General features: G+C 47.4%; 1 protein-coding gene across 8 annotated transcripts in view; it reads right to left on the reverse strand.

The window, feature by feature from the left end:
• The window catches only part of ATP2B3 (ATPase plasma membrane Ca2+ transporting 3), a 118482-nt gene that overhangs the window by 38600 nt on the left and 64123 nt on the right, over positions 1 to 15759 (reverse strand). For 3 of the 8 annotated variants that reach the window (XM_028711446.2, XM_028711447.2, XM_028711451.2), the window contains 6 exons: positions 11030 to 11068; positions 9162 to 9203; positions 5875 to 6039; positions 3419 to 3633; positions 2080 to 2322; positions 573 to 814 (listed from right to left, as the gene is read on the reverse strand). In XM_028711446.2, coding sequence (XP_028567279.2) covers positions 573 to 814; positions 2080 to 2322; positions 3419 to 3633; positions 5875 to 6039; positions 9162 to 9203; positions 11030 to 11068 — 946 coding nt within the window. The remainder of the gene's footprint in view (positions 1 to 572; positions 815 to 2079; positions 2323 to 3418; positions 3634 to 5874; positions 6040 to 9161; positions 9204 to 11029; positions 11069 to 15759) is intronic. The other 5 variants (XM_028711455.2, XM_028711448.2, XM_028711452.2 and 2 more) reach the window with 2 other exon arrangements.

A 15759-nucleotide genomic window follows, 5' to 3' on the forward strand; every position in this document is an offset into this window, starting at 1 on the left:
TGTTGTTCTTGGCATCCATCTGTCTCAATAGACAATGGAGTGCACCTCCAGGGGTGAAGTCAAGATGCTGGAGAATCATAGCACCTGCTGTGGCTGCAGAGACCAGGCTCTGACTTCTGGACATTCTCAATGGTCTCATTGCCTTCTGAAGTAAGGCAACCTTCTCAGTACAGTACTGACACCCAGTAGTTCAAAAGTGCCCTGAAATTTCATTTCCCCATGTGAAGACATTTTTATTTGCCTTACTTCTTAAAACATAATTTGACACTGTTTTATCTCATTGCCATTAGTGTTGTATACTTCTCTGCAGCTTTCTTGTTTTAGTAAAATTTGCTCTTTTCATTGGTTTTAAATTGTGAGCAACATTGAAAGCATTTTTGGAGTTGAAGAGCAGGGCAGAGATGCTGCCAAAGGACTGCATGATACTGTACATACATTATCGTGTATTCTCAAGTGTTGTTGTTATGCTGGTGCAAATTTCAGAGCTAGAATGAGCACTCAGCTAATTCCGGGGCAGTAGCAACAACTTGTGTGGGCATCATTTAAACTCATACAAGGGAGCGCAGACTCACTTTTTAAGGACGATTTCAGAAGCGCCTTTGCTGAAGAGGCGGTAGCCGCCATCAGGCATGCAGATGACGGTGCTCATGGATTTGCGGACAGAATTAAAGGTGTAAACCTTGTAGAGCTTCTCCTCAGGGATCTGTTCACGCACAGGCTGGTAGTCACGCCGCAGGTCAAGCACAAAGCCCAGCAGTGAACACTCCGTCTTGTTGCCGACCTGGCGTGGCAAGCCCCCTTCTTTCTCTGGAGGCTGGAGGAAGCAGAGAATAAGAAAGGAGAGCCTCATTCTTCAGTTCTCCAAACCTCATCAGTTTCCTCCGCCAATGGGCTGAACTAAAAGTTTTGGGATCCCACAACGGCAGCCCTGCAACAGGCCTTGAATCTGGAGGCATATATACACTATACATTTATACTGTGGCTTCCTCTCCGCATTGATTTTTGGGAACTGTAGTGGATTGCAATGTTCTGATCAAAAGTTCTTAGTGTCCTCAAACTACAATTCCCAGGGTTACTTGGGGAGCACAGCAACAGAAATACAGCTATGTAACCAACGTAAGTGTGCAGAGTTGAATCCTCCCCAAATCCTCTGTCTATCTTCCTGCAGGCTCTCTTCCTTATTATTTTATTTATGTTTATGATTATCATTGCATTTATTCATATAAAATATCTCAAATATATAAAATTACTAACAATTATGAAAGTGTGTGTAATACAAAAGTAAAAGCACATCAGAAAGATCAAAGAGCATTATTGCTCATCCTGCAAGAACACAAAAAGGAAAAATTGTATGCCAATCTACTAGACACTTTTTATTCTAACTGGGTTTATATCCTGTACTGGAGCCTTGCTGGGGGAAAAGGTGTTTGGGAAGCAGATTGCAAGGAGGTAAACCCAAGGAATCAGGAGGGTTCAGATCCTCTCTCACTCATATGCCATAAAGGTAAAGGGACCCCTGACCATTAGGTCCAGTCGTGGCCGACTCTGGGGTTGCAACACTCATCTTGCTTTATTGGTTGAGGGAGCCGGCGTACAGCTTCCGGGTCATGTGGCCAGCATGACTAAGCCGCTTCTGGCGAATCAGAGCAGCGCACGGAAACACCGTTTACCTTCCCACCGGAGCGGTACCTATTGATCTACTTGCACTTTGACGTGCTTTCAAACTGCTAGGTTGGCAGGAGCAGGGACCGAGTAACGGGAGCTCACCCTGTCGTGGGGATTCGAACTGCCGACCCTCTGATCGGCAAGTCCTAGGCTTTGTGGTTTAACCCACAGCGCCACCCACATCCTCATATGCCATACCAGCTCTTAAAACTGATATTTCTCCCTTGCTTTATAAATGACGGGGGCAAAATAACATTTACAGTGGACCAAGAGAATATGCCAGAGTCTTCCACAACATTTATGAGTTCCATCCCTCTGAGCTGCCCTAACATTCAAATGGCACCCAAAGGTAGTATTGCAGCATTGGCCTATCTAGCCTGAGGATGCAGTGGGGCATCCCTGGCCCCCACTCACTAGTATCTTGGTGGTGTAGGCACTGTTGATGGCGATGGCGTGCACAAGCAGATCCAGATTCTTGGGTGTAAGGTTGCTGGGGTCAGGGGTCTCCTTGTAGTGAGTGTCACCCATGTAGGACTGCACAACGGTCATGCGATTGGTGGTCAAGGTGCCCGTCTTGTCAGAGCAGATGGCGGTGGCATTGCCCATGGTCTCACAGGCATCCAGGTGTCGAACCAGATTATTGTCCTTCATCATTTTCTGCAGTCAAAGAATGAGATCAGGAGTTTAGCTGCACCCTAGTGTCTTCCTCTAAGGTGCTGAGGGGTGTGTGTTGAACCAGGACCTCCCACAGTCAGCTACCATCTAGGCTGTCAGCTGACCCCACAGAAGACCCCACAGTCAGCTGACATCCCAAAATATGCAGAGGCACCAGCCATTCCTTCTAAGCATGTCAAGTCATCTGAAAAATGCTTCCCTTCAGCCAGCAATGCAGACTCTCTCTTGCTTTGCCTAACATCATACTAGCCCTGAACCACCTCCCTTTACATAATATATCTAATGCAGTATTTGATCTCCAGCCTCTTCTGCTTCTGTGTCACGGTTCAGCCTTGAACCTGATGAGGACCAAGGGGAGCAGGACCCTCCAACAATCTTCATACTACCAATGACTCCAACAAACCAACACATCTGGACATATTTGCCCCAGGACTGGAGATACCTTACACCACTTGCCACTCTGCCCCTTATTTCCCACCTAGGGTCAAGGAGCAATGGAGAGAGAGAGCTGGGCAGGAACTTCAGAGATGCTGCTGAAATGCTTGCACATGAGGCTATCCAGGAGACGGGGAAGTGCAGGGAGACAACTGCTTGGACCAGGGCCTGGTGGGCCTCCAGCTCCTATACAAGCTTACAGTTTGAGCTGCTGCATTGCTGAAGTAACAAGACCCATCTAAGCTGCAGCCTTCCTGATCTGGGGAAATGGACACTCCTATTTTCCTGACCTGTAGCTTGTTCATGACTATGCCTCTTGTCTAGCATGTCTACGGCCTTATCAAGGTCAGGCCCAGATTCTTTGGTACCTACTGTAAGCTAGGCCCTAGGCCTGGCACTCTTCTTGACTGAATCTAATAGATATTGTACTGAGGGCAGAGCAGAAACAAAACATAGAAGGATCTAAAACACCATGCATCTAACTCCCATTGAAGTCTATCAAATCAACGCTATACCTTAATTTGTAAGAGATGACTATCAGAGGGCACTACTTTTGCCAACCTGGTATTTCAGAGACAGTCTCTCACACGGGAAGGATACCAACCCTGTGATGTATGCCAGACACTGAAAAATTGATTCTTACCTTCACAGAATAGGCTAAGGAGATAGTGACGGCCAATGGGAGGCCTTCAGGGACGGCCACGACCAGGACAGTGACACCAATAATGAAGAACTTGACAAAGTATTGCACATAGACAGGGGTGCACTCAGCCAACCATACCTTCCCATCGATTACAAATGTCTCAATAACAAAATACAGAACCAGGATGATGACAGTGATGGCTGACATCACCAGCCCTGGCAGGAGTAAGAGAAAGAAAGAGAAACAAACAATCAGGTGTGACAATTAGACCTAAGCCTGAGTACCTGTGATCACCCACCCAGCCCAAGTTCCACACTTTAAGAATATTCTGGCTCTAAAGCCAGAACACGAGGAATTGAAACTAAGGCTGTGTACACACAACATTATATTCAATGCTCACTGAGATCTTGTTTTTTTTCTATCTAGTCTACACACATTCAGGACATATTGCACATTTTATGCCCCTGAAAATAGCTTTTCAAATTCCAAAAATAAAGGCTCAATGCAAATTGATTTTGCAATACACCTCACCCCTCCCATGTCCATTTGAAAATGGACGGAGTCAGTCCCAGTAATGAGGGTGTATCCACACCTGCCTAACAATGTTGTGGGCCTAACAAGGTCACAATTACCAATTCTTCATTCACCTGGGGCATGTGCAGGAAGGAAAAGGTGTGGGTGACCTAACTGAGGGATTTCAAGCACATTATCAAGGAATCCCACCTACCCTTGCGGGCAGCAGGGTCATTCTAGAATTTATGTTGAGGATTAGCATGAATGATTCCATATTCAAAAAAACTACATTTTTGCACTACAGATAGGAAGTGTGTCCACATCCTAAGTCTCCTTTGCAAGGCCCCTTTGCACATTACTCATTCAGTCCCCAAAGCCACGTCAGGTATTTTCTGCTAAGACAAGGGTTGATAGGAGCAGGCTATCTAGAAAGGCAAAGGAATTAAAATGTTCAGAAACTTGCAAGGTGATGGGGTGGAAGAGAAAGAGGATCAACGGGTAACCTCTTTTATATTGTTTCATATCTGAGTTGTGCAGTGAGAAATTGGGGGCAGCCTTCGCAGTTCACAGATATTTTTGGAGAACTGAGCACTGGAGACTTGTTATTCACAAATATGCAAATTGATTTATGGAGGTACCAGAGGAAGCAAACAGGTGATCAGTGCTGCCTCGCTGCAACAACTGAGTTTTTAACCACTTTTCTGCTACCCAAATTCAAACTAAACACTGTTCAGTTCTCTTTGTACACAAAGTTCTTTTGACCTTCCTCAGATCAGAAAAAACTGATTTCCCACCTTCACCTTAGCAAGTTAGGTGTGATTTCCATTCTAGATAATTGAGGCAGCCAAGTGCCCATTGTCTCCTCTTAATGACCAGACCAGGCAGATCTACTATGAAACTAATGAAGCTTAAGCTTCAAGGTCCCTAATCCCTGAGGGGCCCCAGAAGTGACTTTAGTGCACATTGCTTTAAAAAATGGGTCTAGTACAACTCAAATTTATTAATTTTTTGCTGTATATACAGTATTTCAAAAATCCCAAGTTTGAGTCTGTAGCACAGATGTTGTAAAGGTGGAGGATTGCGTTAAGTTGGCTGCTAATTCTTTCCCCTTTTTAACACAGGTCAAGACGACTGAGATGAATAAAAATGAGTTCATGAAAGTACTTAAGCGGATACCCAAAAACGCACTCACAGAAGATTTGTGGAGATCTGCCATGGAACAACCCCATTGGGAACAACCCCATTGAAGAAGATAGCAGTGGTTACCCGGACCTTGTTGCTGGTTGTGAAGGCCCCCCCCATTAGTTCAAGCTTCAGGGCCCCCAAAATGTAGGTCCACCACTGGACCAGACCACGCAAGGCTTAAGGAGAGACCCATTTCTCTGCAGTGCAAAGTGGGGACTGGGTCACACAACATTACTAATTGGAAGAGTTCTCCAAAATGGGGAGGTCAATGATGCATTGGGCATCACCACCTCCAGTCCGTATGGGAAAAGGCTGCGTGTCAAATTCAGCTTCCTGAGAATCTCTGTTTCTAGTCCTTGTCATGGTTATGAAGATATGCCTCAAATGCCTGCTGAAACCTCAGAAGACGGAGGGGAGACTGAATATGGTTTTCATTGCTTCTGGTTGGGGCTCCAATAACCAAGACATTTCATTTCATTGTCCCTCCCAAACATTGATAAAACCTGAAGGAATGATCAAAAGTGTAAAAAGAGAGAAATAAATTGTTCAAAATAAAAGGAAATAAATTCATGCAGAACTTGCTTTTCTTCTTCTTATTTGGGGGGGGCGGGAAGGAGAAGAGGAATTCATTTCTTTTTGTCATGAAGCACAAAGTTCTATCTACATCTTGTTTCTCATCCTCTAAGAAAGGCCACCCTCCTGCTATTTCTCAACATGGGTCGCTCTGCTTGGTCCTGTGAGACGGCATCCCAACATACCTGCTTTCCCGATCTGCACAGCCAGTTTGGTGAGCTTCCCTTGCAGGACAGATTTCTCTTTTTTGGGCACACTGGCTTTCTTCTTCTCTCGCTCTTCCATCTCGCCACCCTCTGCACTTTTCAGGGGTTGCATCTCCATGGCAACTGCCCCATCCTGCTTTTTGGCTGCAGAGAGAGAGGGGGAGCAAAACACTGGTTCACCCATAAGGGAAGAATATCTGTCCCACCATAATTTCATATTAATCCTACAGCTAGGATTGACAAAAAACAAAACAAAAACAAACAAACAAACAAAAAAGCCACCCTGCTCTTGTGCTGTTAAACAGCGTCCTGAGGCACTAGAAATAAGGTACTGAAGCAGGAGCTGGGCGGCCATCTGTCAGGGGTGCTGCCATGGCAAGATTCATGCATTGAGCAGAGGGTTGGATAAGATGATACAGGAAGCTGCCTTCTACCTTTGGTCCATGTAGCTCAATATTGTCTACACTGGCTGGCAGCAGCTCTCCAGGATTTCAGGCAGAAGTCTCTCTCAGCCCTACCTGGAGATGCCAGTGGGGACTGAACCTGGGACCTTCTTGCATGCTCTATCACTGAGCTACAGCCCTTCCCTTAGGGTCCTCTAATGACTTCCAAGGCCCTTTCCAACTCTAAATTCTATGGCAGATGAGGTTTTCCACATCTCTCTCCCCCCCCCCCCAAATCACCAGCTGAATTTCTGTGTCACATGCTGATGTCAAGAAGGGTCAGGGTCACAGAAAAAGTGGCAGCCCCATCCCCTGACTGCTCTAGTGGGCCTCCATTCCCTGCAGCACATCTGGTGCCATCAGGGATGGGGAAGCCTTCCCCTTCTGGGGGCCACATCCTGGTGATGATGGGGGCCAAAGACAAAAGCCCATGGGGCAACAGGTGTGACTTTGTACAATATGCCACTTTCCAGCCATGCAAAAAAGAGCAGCAACAACCACCCAGGAGCCCCCGCCTCTCTCTCATACCCCCCCAAGCAAGCAAGAGGCAAGCAAGAGTTCATGGACACATTCAAGCAGCCAATGCACTTGAGGAGGGGGTGCAGTAGCGAGGAGTGTGGCCTGTGGAGAGCCCTGCTGAGAGCCAGACAGAGAGGAGTGGAAAGCTAGATTTGGCCCCTGGCCTGATGTTCCATTCCCCTGTTCCAGATGCTTCCTTGGGGGAAATAGGAATTTGCCTCCTCCTACGGTAAAGTCGAGTGAAGAGCTGCTTTCTTAGAGGACCAGTTTCAGATCTGTCTGCAGAAGGCAGCACACACAGGCATCCACACTGTCTCTTGTTGCCTCTTTCACATTTTCTCTCAACCCACAATACACCCCAGCTGTGCAAAAATATATACAGCCACTCTAGTGCAGTCTTATCACAGGAATATCTCCCATGTAGAGACAATGGAACTAAATATACTGTAGTTTAATTGTCATAGCCTCTCCCAGTGAACTCTGGGAATTGTGGTTCCCTGAATGAGATCTTTTAGACAAAGATCTCAGCACCTTTACACAAAACTACAATTCCTAGAGTCCTTTATAGGAAAGTCCTTCTAGTGAACAATTCAGGTGAACAATTCTTTACATGGTAGGTTCAAAAAAAGCTTGAGCTCAGATGGACAGCACTTTCTAATACTTACATACATGGCTATTGAACCAAGAGAAACACAGGCGTGCATGTGTGTGCACACATGCACACCACTCCTATCCCTTGTGATTCTAAATACCCAACACTGTCTGACATGCCAACATGTATTTTGATAACACTCTCCCACTAGCCTTTGTACAAGATGCTTATTTCCTATGAACATAGGAGTGTCAGGTCCAATACTGGAGTTCCAAAATCTCCGAGTTTAAATTCCAGCTCAATAACTGACAAATATATGCAACCTCTGCACTTTGGTACACCCCTGTCTGTAAACAGGGGATATTTTTATTCTTTTGCAACAACTACAGGAACTTTTCTGGTTGTGTTGGCTCTGCTTATTCTGAGCAGCACATGGCAGGCCAAGGACTCTCTTAGTGTGACCAGAGGCAGAAGGAGGAGATCAACCCTCTTGCTTTCATAATTGCACAGAAGGAAGAATGTGGAGAGGTGCAGCTTGGCGTGCAAAGGTTGGAAAAATTGTACCCGCTTGCCAACTGACCAGGATAAATACAGCTTGGCTACCTTTTACGATTTTTAGGCCAGTTGCCAGAAAAACAAGGGGCAAGATCACTCTACACCTCAATCCTCATTCACATGTGTGTGTTTTAAGCTGTACAGCTTAGATGAATACAAAGGTTTTGTGCTGGGTGCTACCAAGGGTTACCATCTGAAGACCTCCAAAATCAGGAACCCACTGTGAAATTGTAAGAAAATAATGTATTACATGTGTCAGAACATTTTAACAGCACTTCATTTGAATATACCACCCTTGTAATGTACGAATGTACGCGGGATGCGGGTGGCGCTGTGAGTAAAACCTCAGCGCCTAGGACTTGCCGATCTTCAGGTCGGCGGTTCGAATCCCCGTGGCGGGGTGCGCTCCCGTCGTTCGGTCCCAGCGCCTGCCAACCTAGCAGTTCGAAAGCACCCCTGGGTGCAAGTAGATAAATAGGGACCGCTTACTAGCGGGAAGGTAAACGGCGTTCCGTGTGCTGTGCTGGCTCGCCAGATGCAGCTTGTCACGCTGGCCACGTGACCCGGAAGTGTCTGCGGACAGCGCTGGCTCCCGGCCTATAGAGTGAGATGAGCGCACAACCCTAGAGTCTTGCAAGACTGGCCCGTACAGGCAGGGGTACCTTTACCTTTAATGTACGAAATTGAAGTTGTTTTGTGCAGTTATGGTGCATGTCACAAATCAATGAGGTTTCCCGTTTGCCTTGAAATGAGAAAGTCTCAACTGCTAGACTTGTTCAGAATGTATGTGCTCTGCCCGCAACTCACCCAAACCTCACTGGGCTCTGCTCCTGTCTCCATTGCAGGCTGGCTCTGGGCTTTGCTCCCCAGGTTAGCAAGCTTATTACCCAGCTCCACCTCTCATGTATTTCAAGAGATAACAACCCTAACAGGAGCTCTGCATGCTTTTGCCTCTGGTCACACAAGGTCTTGCTCTGCTTTGTTTAAACATGTCAGTTTTCTGAATGCAAATTACATATAGGGCTAGGAAATCTAGAATCAGTCTGTTAAAGCCTGGTGATGACTAACTGTTTCCACTATGGATACTACTCCAGCTAAATGTAGAACTACAGGGGAGGCATTCAAAATGTGTTGGGGGAGTGTCCCGGGATTTTTACCTTTGTTCTGATTATTCTCCACTGCCCCATCCTGCTGCTTTCCTACAACAGAAGAAGGGAACGCAAACACAGGACGCTTGAGAACAGACAACACGGCACCAGCACAGAACACACAGTATGGAGACAGCATGGGCATTGACAAACAAGACATTCCACCCCATCCCACTTTGCCCCATGGAAGAAGCTGACTAGGTGACTTTACAAGGACATATGGGCAGGCAGAGCATCTATTGAGAAAGAAAACTGACTTAATCTGGTGGGCTCCATTTCTGAGTCAGTCAGCAGATTTCCTGCTCCACCCACTACAAAACCAAGCACATAGCCCAGGCTGGGTGTGATCAAGAAGGATATCTTATTGGTTGTAGAAGTGCAGAGGGTGGGAGCTGGTTAAGGCTAACCATGATGCAGGTTACTATTAGTGCACAGTGCTCAAGGTGAGAGAGAAAAGGAAGTGGGACAGTTTAGTGTCTGGTTAGGCTGGACTTGAACTGCATCCATTGAAAAGAAATGGGATAGCTTCAGATCCCTCTGAAAAAGAGGGGGTAGCAACTGACTCTGTCTCAACCCATAGCAAGCCCTGGATATACATGCAGAATACATGGATATAATGAAGTGTGCATTAATACAGCAACAGATATGCATATGTTTATTGGTTATTTAAAGTGAAATGCACTGAAAAACAGCATGTTTCCTACTATAGAGGATATTTCTTAGGGAAGCCCATTAATATTGCCCTATGAGGACCTTTAGAAAGCTGGTAAAATGTTACTTATTTTGCGAGAGAATGGAAATGTGCATATGTGAACTTTTGCTACTGGTTCTGTGGTTTGGCTGTTGGAATTGGTGCTGTTTTTGTGTGACCCAGTGTTTCCATGGAGACAGCCACGGTCCCCCCCCCCCCAATACAATTCCCTCAGAGAGTGACAGAAGGTCACCAGATACTGGTATTTTTAGGGGAACTTGCTTCGTTCCACTGAAAGCAGCAGCAGCAGCAAGAAGATCTGTCACATCAGCTGCTCCAGAATTCTTCTGCAGCTTTCTAAAGACGGGAGGGGCTTTTGGCAGAGGACCAAGGCCGGCATTGCTGGGCCCTCAGATTGGTAGGATTGTGAGTTCTAAAGTGGGCTCTGTGATCTGGTCATGATGATCCACTTGGCTCCCATCAGGTGAGATCCAAGCACTGCTGCTTCCTCCTCCATCCCTACCCATATATTATAAACTGCTGCGGCTTTGACAGCATCAACTACATTCCCCGGGCTCTCCTGCCAGGCTTTCCTTTTTGGTTTTAATGGTGCTGCTTTAAAAAGGATTGATTGTGCTGCTGTTGCAGCGAACCACCCTGGTGCGCCTCCAGCAAGTTGGATGGCAGGTAATGAACAAGCAAGCAAGCAAATAACCTAAATGGCAGCAGTGTGGGTTGTCTGTGTTGCAATCGCAGCTGACAGGAGTGCCCCTTCAAGGGAGCTGTGGCCTAGTGTGTGCATATCTATGTGGAGCAATTGCTGCCTTCTAAGAATGTGCAAGGATGAAGGGGAATGCTTAGAAATGCACGTTGTCAGTGTCACATAGTGAGGTGGCAGCAGCATGCCTCTGATTGACAGCTGCTAGGAGGGCAAAGAGGACGGTGGTGTTAGGGATGCTGTCCTCATGCCCTGCTTGTGAGCTTCTGAGGGGCATCTGGCTGGACATTGAGAGGAACAAGGCTGCTGAATGAGGTGGACCTCTGGCCGGAACCAGCCAGGCTCTTCTAATGTTCTCGCTGGTGGGGACATATGTGTCATGGATGCATGTCTAGCATGCATGGTTGGCCTGTCTGGGAGCGTATGCATGTATTCTGGAGACGCAGATATATGCCCTTCTGCACATACCCCCCTTGTTCTCAGTTTCGGAAGTCTCTGCATTAGCGTCTAGGGGAAATGAATGAAAGAAGGGACCATGGGAAAGAGGAGGTTGGAGTGCAAGAGGAGGGGAAGTGCAACAGGGGTCAGACGTGGTGGGGATCAGGGAAAAGAAAAACAAAACATTAATAAATAATTTTTCAGGGTGAACTGACAGAACGCAGCCGCCAGGGGGCCAAAAGGCCCTCCTCTCTCAATGCTCCTTTCTGGGCTTGGTCCTGAACCAACGAAACACAGTGCTCCAAATTCCTCCTCCCCAGAGCTGATCCAGGAGGATATGAAGGCTGATGGTAGACCTGGGTGATATTTCAGTTCAATAACAGTCTGAAACTGGTATGAAGTTCAAATCGTGATACTGGCTTCAGAATTATTGAGCTGGCAATACATTGTGGCTCCCTGGCTGCCACCAGCACAGGGCATTTTACTCCCTGTATGTTTGCCTTCGCCCGAGCAAGCTGGGTCGGTCAGGAGGAAAGAGGCAGCCTGCTCTGCTTGGCAAAGGCCAGCACACAGGCAGGCAGGCAGGCAGGCAGGCAGGTGGAGCACCTTCTCAGGCTCTCTCTGCTGAGGCTGGGTTGCAGAGGGAGGGAGGGAGCGCGCGAGCAGGATCTCCTTTGCCCAAGCAAGTGGACAGCCTCCTTCCCTTCCTCCTGGCTGCTCCTCTCTCCCTCCACAGCCCAGCTGCTTTTTCAGCCTTTCCCTGTGTTATTTCAGACACTGTGTTATTTCACTATATTGCAATGGTTAGCTGGCGATATATCACAATGTTGAAAACCAGATATTGCCCAGCCCTTGTTGATGGTATCAAATGCCAACAAGAGATCAGGAAGCAGGAGCAAGGACACACTCCAGCTGTCCTGCTCTCTGCAGAGGTCATCCATCTGACAAAGGCCAACTCAGTTCCATGAGCAGGCCTGAACCCAAATTGGAACGGATCTATATACTACTACTGTGATACCTTGGTTCTCAAACTTAATCCATTCTGGGAGTCTGTTCAACTCCTGAAACCATTTGAAAACCAAGGCATGGCTTCCAGTTGGCTGGAGGAGCTTCCTGCACTCATGCAGAAGCAGCATCAGATGTTTGGCTTCCAAAAAACATTTGCAAACCGGAACACTTACGTGTGGGTTTGCGGCATTCGGGAGCCGATTTATTCGGCCACTAAGCCATTCGGGAACCAGGGTTCCACTGTACTAACAATAACAATGATGATTTTATTATGTGTACCTCGCCCATCTGACTGGATTGCCCCAGCCACTCTGGGCAGCTTCGAATAAAATACAAAAACACAGTAAAATATCAAACATTAAAAACGTCCCTCTACAGGGCTGCTTCCAGATGTCTTTTAAAAGTCAGATAGTTGTTTACTTCCTTGACATCTGATGGGAGGGTGTTCCACACGGCGGGCGCCACTACTGATAAGGCTTCTGCCTGGTTCCCTGTAGCTTAACTTCTCACAGTGAGGGAACCATCAGAAGACCCTTGGTGTTGGATCTCAGCATTTGGGCTGAATGATGGGGGTGGAGATGCTCCTTCAGGTATACAGGGTTGAGGCCATTTAGGGCTTTAAAGGTTAGCACAAACACTCTTAAACATACTGGAAGCCAATGTAGGTCTTTGGACCAGTGTTGTATGTTCCCATCGGCCACTTCCAGTCACCAGTCTAGCATCCACATTCTGGATTAATTGTAGTTTCTGAGTCATCTTCAAAGGTAGTCCCATGTAGAACGCATTGCAATCCAAGTGGGAGATAATCAGAACATGAACCACTCTGGTGAGACAGTCCACGGGCAGGTAGGGTCTCAGCAGGCATATTAAAAGGAGCTGGTAAACAGCTGTCCTGAATGCAGAATTAATCTGGCCTCCATGGACAGCTGTGAGTCCAAAATGACTCCCAGGCAGTACACCTGGTTCTTTAGGGACACAGTTACCTCATTTAGGACCAGGGAGTCCCCCACACCTACTCACCCGCTGTCCCCCATAAATAGTACTTGTCGGGATTCAACCTCAATACATTGACTGCCAACCATCTTCCAACTGCCTCCAGACAGGCACACAGGACATTCACTGCCTCCACTGGTTCCAATTTAAACAAGAGGTAGAGCTGGGTATCATCCACATATTGGTGAACACCCAGCCTCAACCGCCTAATGATCTCTCCCAGTGGCTTTATATAAAAAGCACAGCAGAGTGGACGGAGTCCTGAGTCACCCCACAAAGCCACTTCCGGCCTGCCCAGGAGGTGGGGTTGCGGGCTTCACGCCCACCCCCCACGTGAGCGGGGGCTGCTTTCAGCCCCCGCGAGAGCAGGGGAATCCCGGCCGTGACCTGCCCTATTTAGGGCCGATGCAGAGGGGGCTCGCCCTCTTTTCGCCGGCTAGCCCTCACGTTTTCCCACCCTCCCTCCCTTTAGGTAGGCTTTAGGTAGGTCTCTGACTTTGCTATGGACTTCGGTCTGTCGCCGCAAGGGGCATGGTAGGAATTTTTCCCAATTGGCAATTTCAGCCATTTGGTTTTTCGCCTACCTCGTAGCAACTCGTCACAACTTTTTGGCATTGGCGGTAGGCATTGGTAAGAAGGGGTTAAGAGGATGTGTGTGTGTGTGGGAGGAACGCCATCACCTCCCCCCAGTGAGAGAAGGGTAGTCCGTTAAAGGACTCCGGGGGGCGTGGCCCTGTCCGAAGCCTATGGAGGTGAGGGCCAAAGGCACGCCCCAGAGCGGTGACCCGGGGGAGCTCCTAGTCGACGTGCCTCGGCGGGAGACTCCCCCGATATAGTGTTAACCCTTCCCCGTGTCTCCAGCAAGTGGGCTGGAGCCAGATAGTCGTTAGAACCAATGCCTAAGCCAATGCCTCTCATTTCTGAATTCAATAAAGTTGTGGCCTAATTCGCCCATTTAACCTTAAACTATGGTGTCTCGTGTCTTTATTTATCCTGGTGGGGGGCGGGAACTCGCCACGCAAGTAAGCACCCAGGGGTCCAAACACTCACCCCAACACTACTTTCTGGACATGGCCCAGGAAGAAGGAGCAGAACCACTGCATAACAGTGTCCCCAGCTCCCAACCCTTCCACGGTTTTTGGGAACGATAGACCAGCAGAGTTGTTTAGCTTTTTTTGGGGGGGGGGCAACAAGGATCGACAAGGAATGGCCCGTGATCGACTGGTTGGACATTCCTGGATTAAGATATGTTTGTCTTGAGGAAGTATAGAATTAGGCTGCCTGTTGGAAACAACAGAAGGAGAAGACTGGCAGGAGTGAAAAGATTTCATCCTATAGAGCTATTTTCCTTGAAAACTGGAACCTTGTTGTGCTGGGAGTGATTGAGTGGAGTTACTTCAGTGTTTCTACACCTTATGTGGGTCTGAGGTAGTTAATGAGTTGAACCCTTCTTGTACTGAAGGCCCAACAATAAAGAGACAAACGCCGAAGGCTTTGAGTCATGACCAGTCTCTTTTCTGAATCAGACTCCAAAAATGATGAGCCATAATTCGGCAGATGAGTCAACAATGTTGAGCAAGAGTGCCGAGTCAAATGCAATTACACTGTGATGCCCTTTAGATGTTCTCCTGGCTGTGTGGGAGTCACTTATCCATGTGCAACTGAGAGGACATTTAAATGGCCCAATCACATGGGCCTTTCCCATGGAATCAGCAAACCCTCTCCCTGCTCCAGGAGCAGCACCTTTTCTGTGTGAAGGACCCTCGTAGTTTACCTCTGTGCATGTGGCTGGGCTATTGAAATGCTCCCAGTTGCATGAGGAGCTGCCTATGAATAAGCAGCTCCTATGTCGCTACAAGAACATTGAAAGGACACTTGTGCCAAAGGACAGCTGGATGGGACTGTTTTACGTCAGGGAAAAGAGGTGACCTGCACCTGCACCTGGATCTGGATCAATAGGGCAAAGGGATGATGGGGAAATTGAGAGGAGGGCTGGCAGCAGAGCTGGCTGGTCAAGCATTTCTGCTTCAATTTTTTATTTTATTTTTTTAAAAAACACACAAGTTCTTGTGAAAGTTCACCAGTATTTTAGTGTGGATTTCTTCAAATAAATACATTTTTGTATGCCATTTTGCCTAATATGTGGGAACTAGGTAAGCTGAAGAGAGGCTTAGACTGTCAAGAAGTGAAGCATGTTAGACAAAAGCAGGAATGATGAGCAAGGTCTGTAACAGCTGTGTCTGGCTTCACAGATGGAGAAGTCACAGGAAAAGGTAGTAGGGACTGAAAGAGGCAAGATCCAGTCCAGATAGGGAAGGTGGTAAAGTGAGGGACAGAGCCAGAAAAGCTGGTGGGCCCAGGAGACTTAATGAGCCCAAGAGAGGTGCAGTTCTGTCTCAGCCCTCAAGTTTGAGTCTGCTCTCCACCACTGTAAGAAACCCCCTAAACTGCTATCCAGGAACAACAGGCCAACATCTACAGCCCACAAAATACTTATTTGGTATCCAGTGCTACTGACCAATGTTGCTGAGTTATAGTATGAGGCAAACATGTTTAATAGTGTAAGTTAAACAGCCGATTCAGGGAAAGATCTGGGCAGCAATATAGTACTGTGTGAGATATTGACTCTGTCCACATTCTACTTTTGCAGCACTTTTGAGTCACATTATTTCCCTCAAATAATTCTGGGCATTGTAGTTTGTTAAGGGCTGGAAATTGTTTGTGAATGGTAAACGACAGTGCCCAGAATTCTTTAGGGA

Source organism: Podarcis muralis, chromosome 17 (assembly GCF_964188315.1).
Source record: "Podarcis muralis chromosome 17, rPodMur119.hap1.1, whole genome shotgun sequence".
Lineage (NCBI taxonomy): Eukaryota > Metazoa > Chordata > Lepidosauria > Squamata > Lacertidae > Podarcis > Podarcis muralis.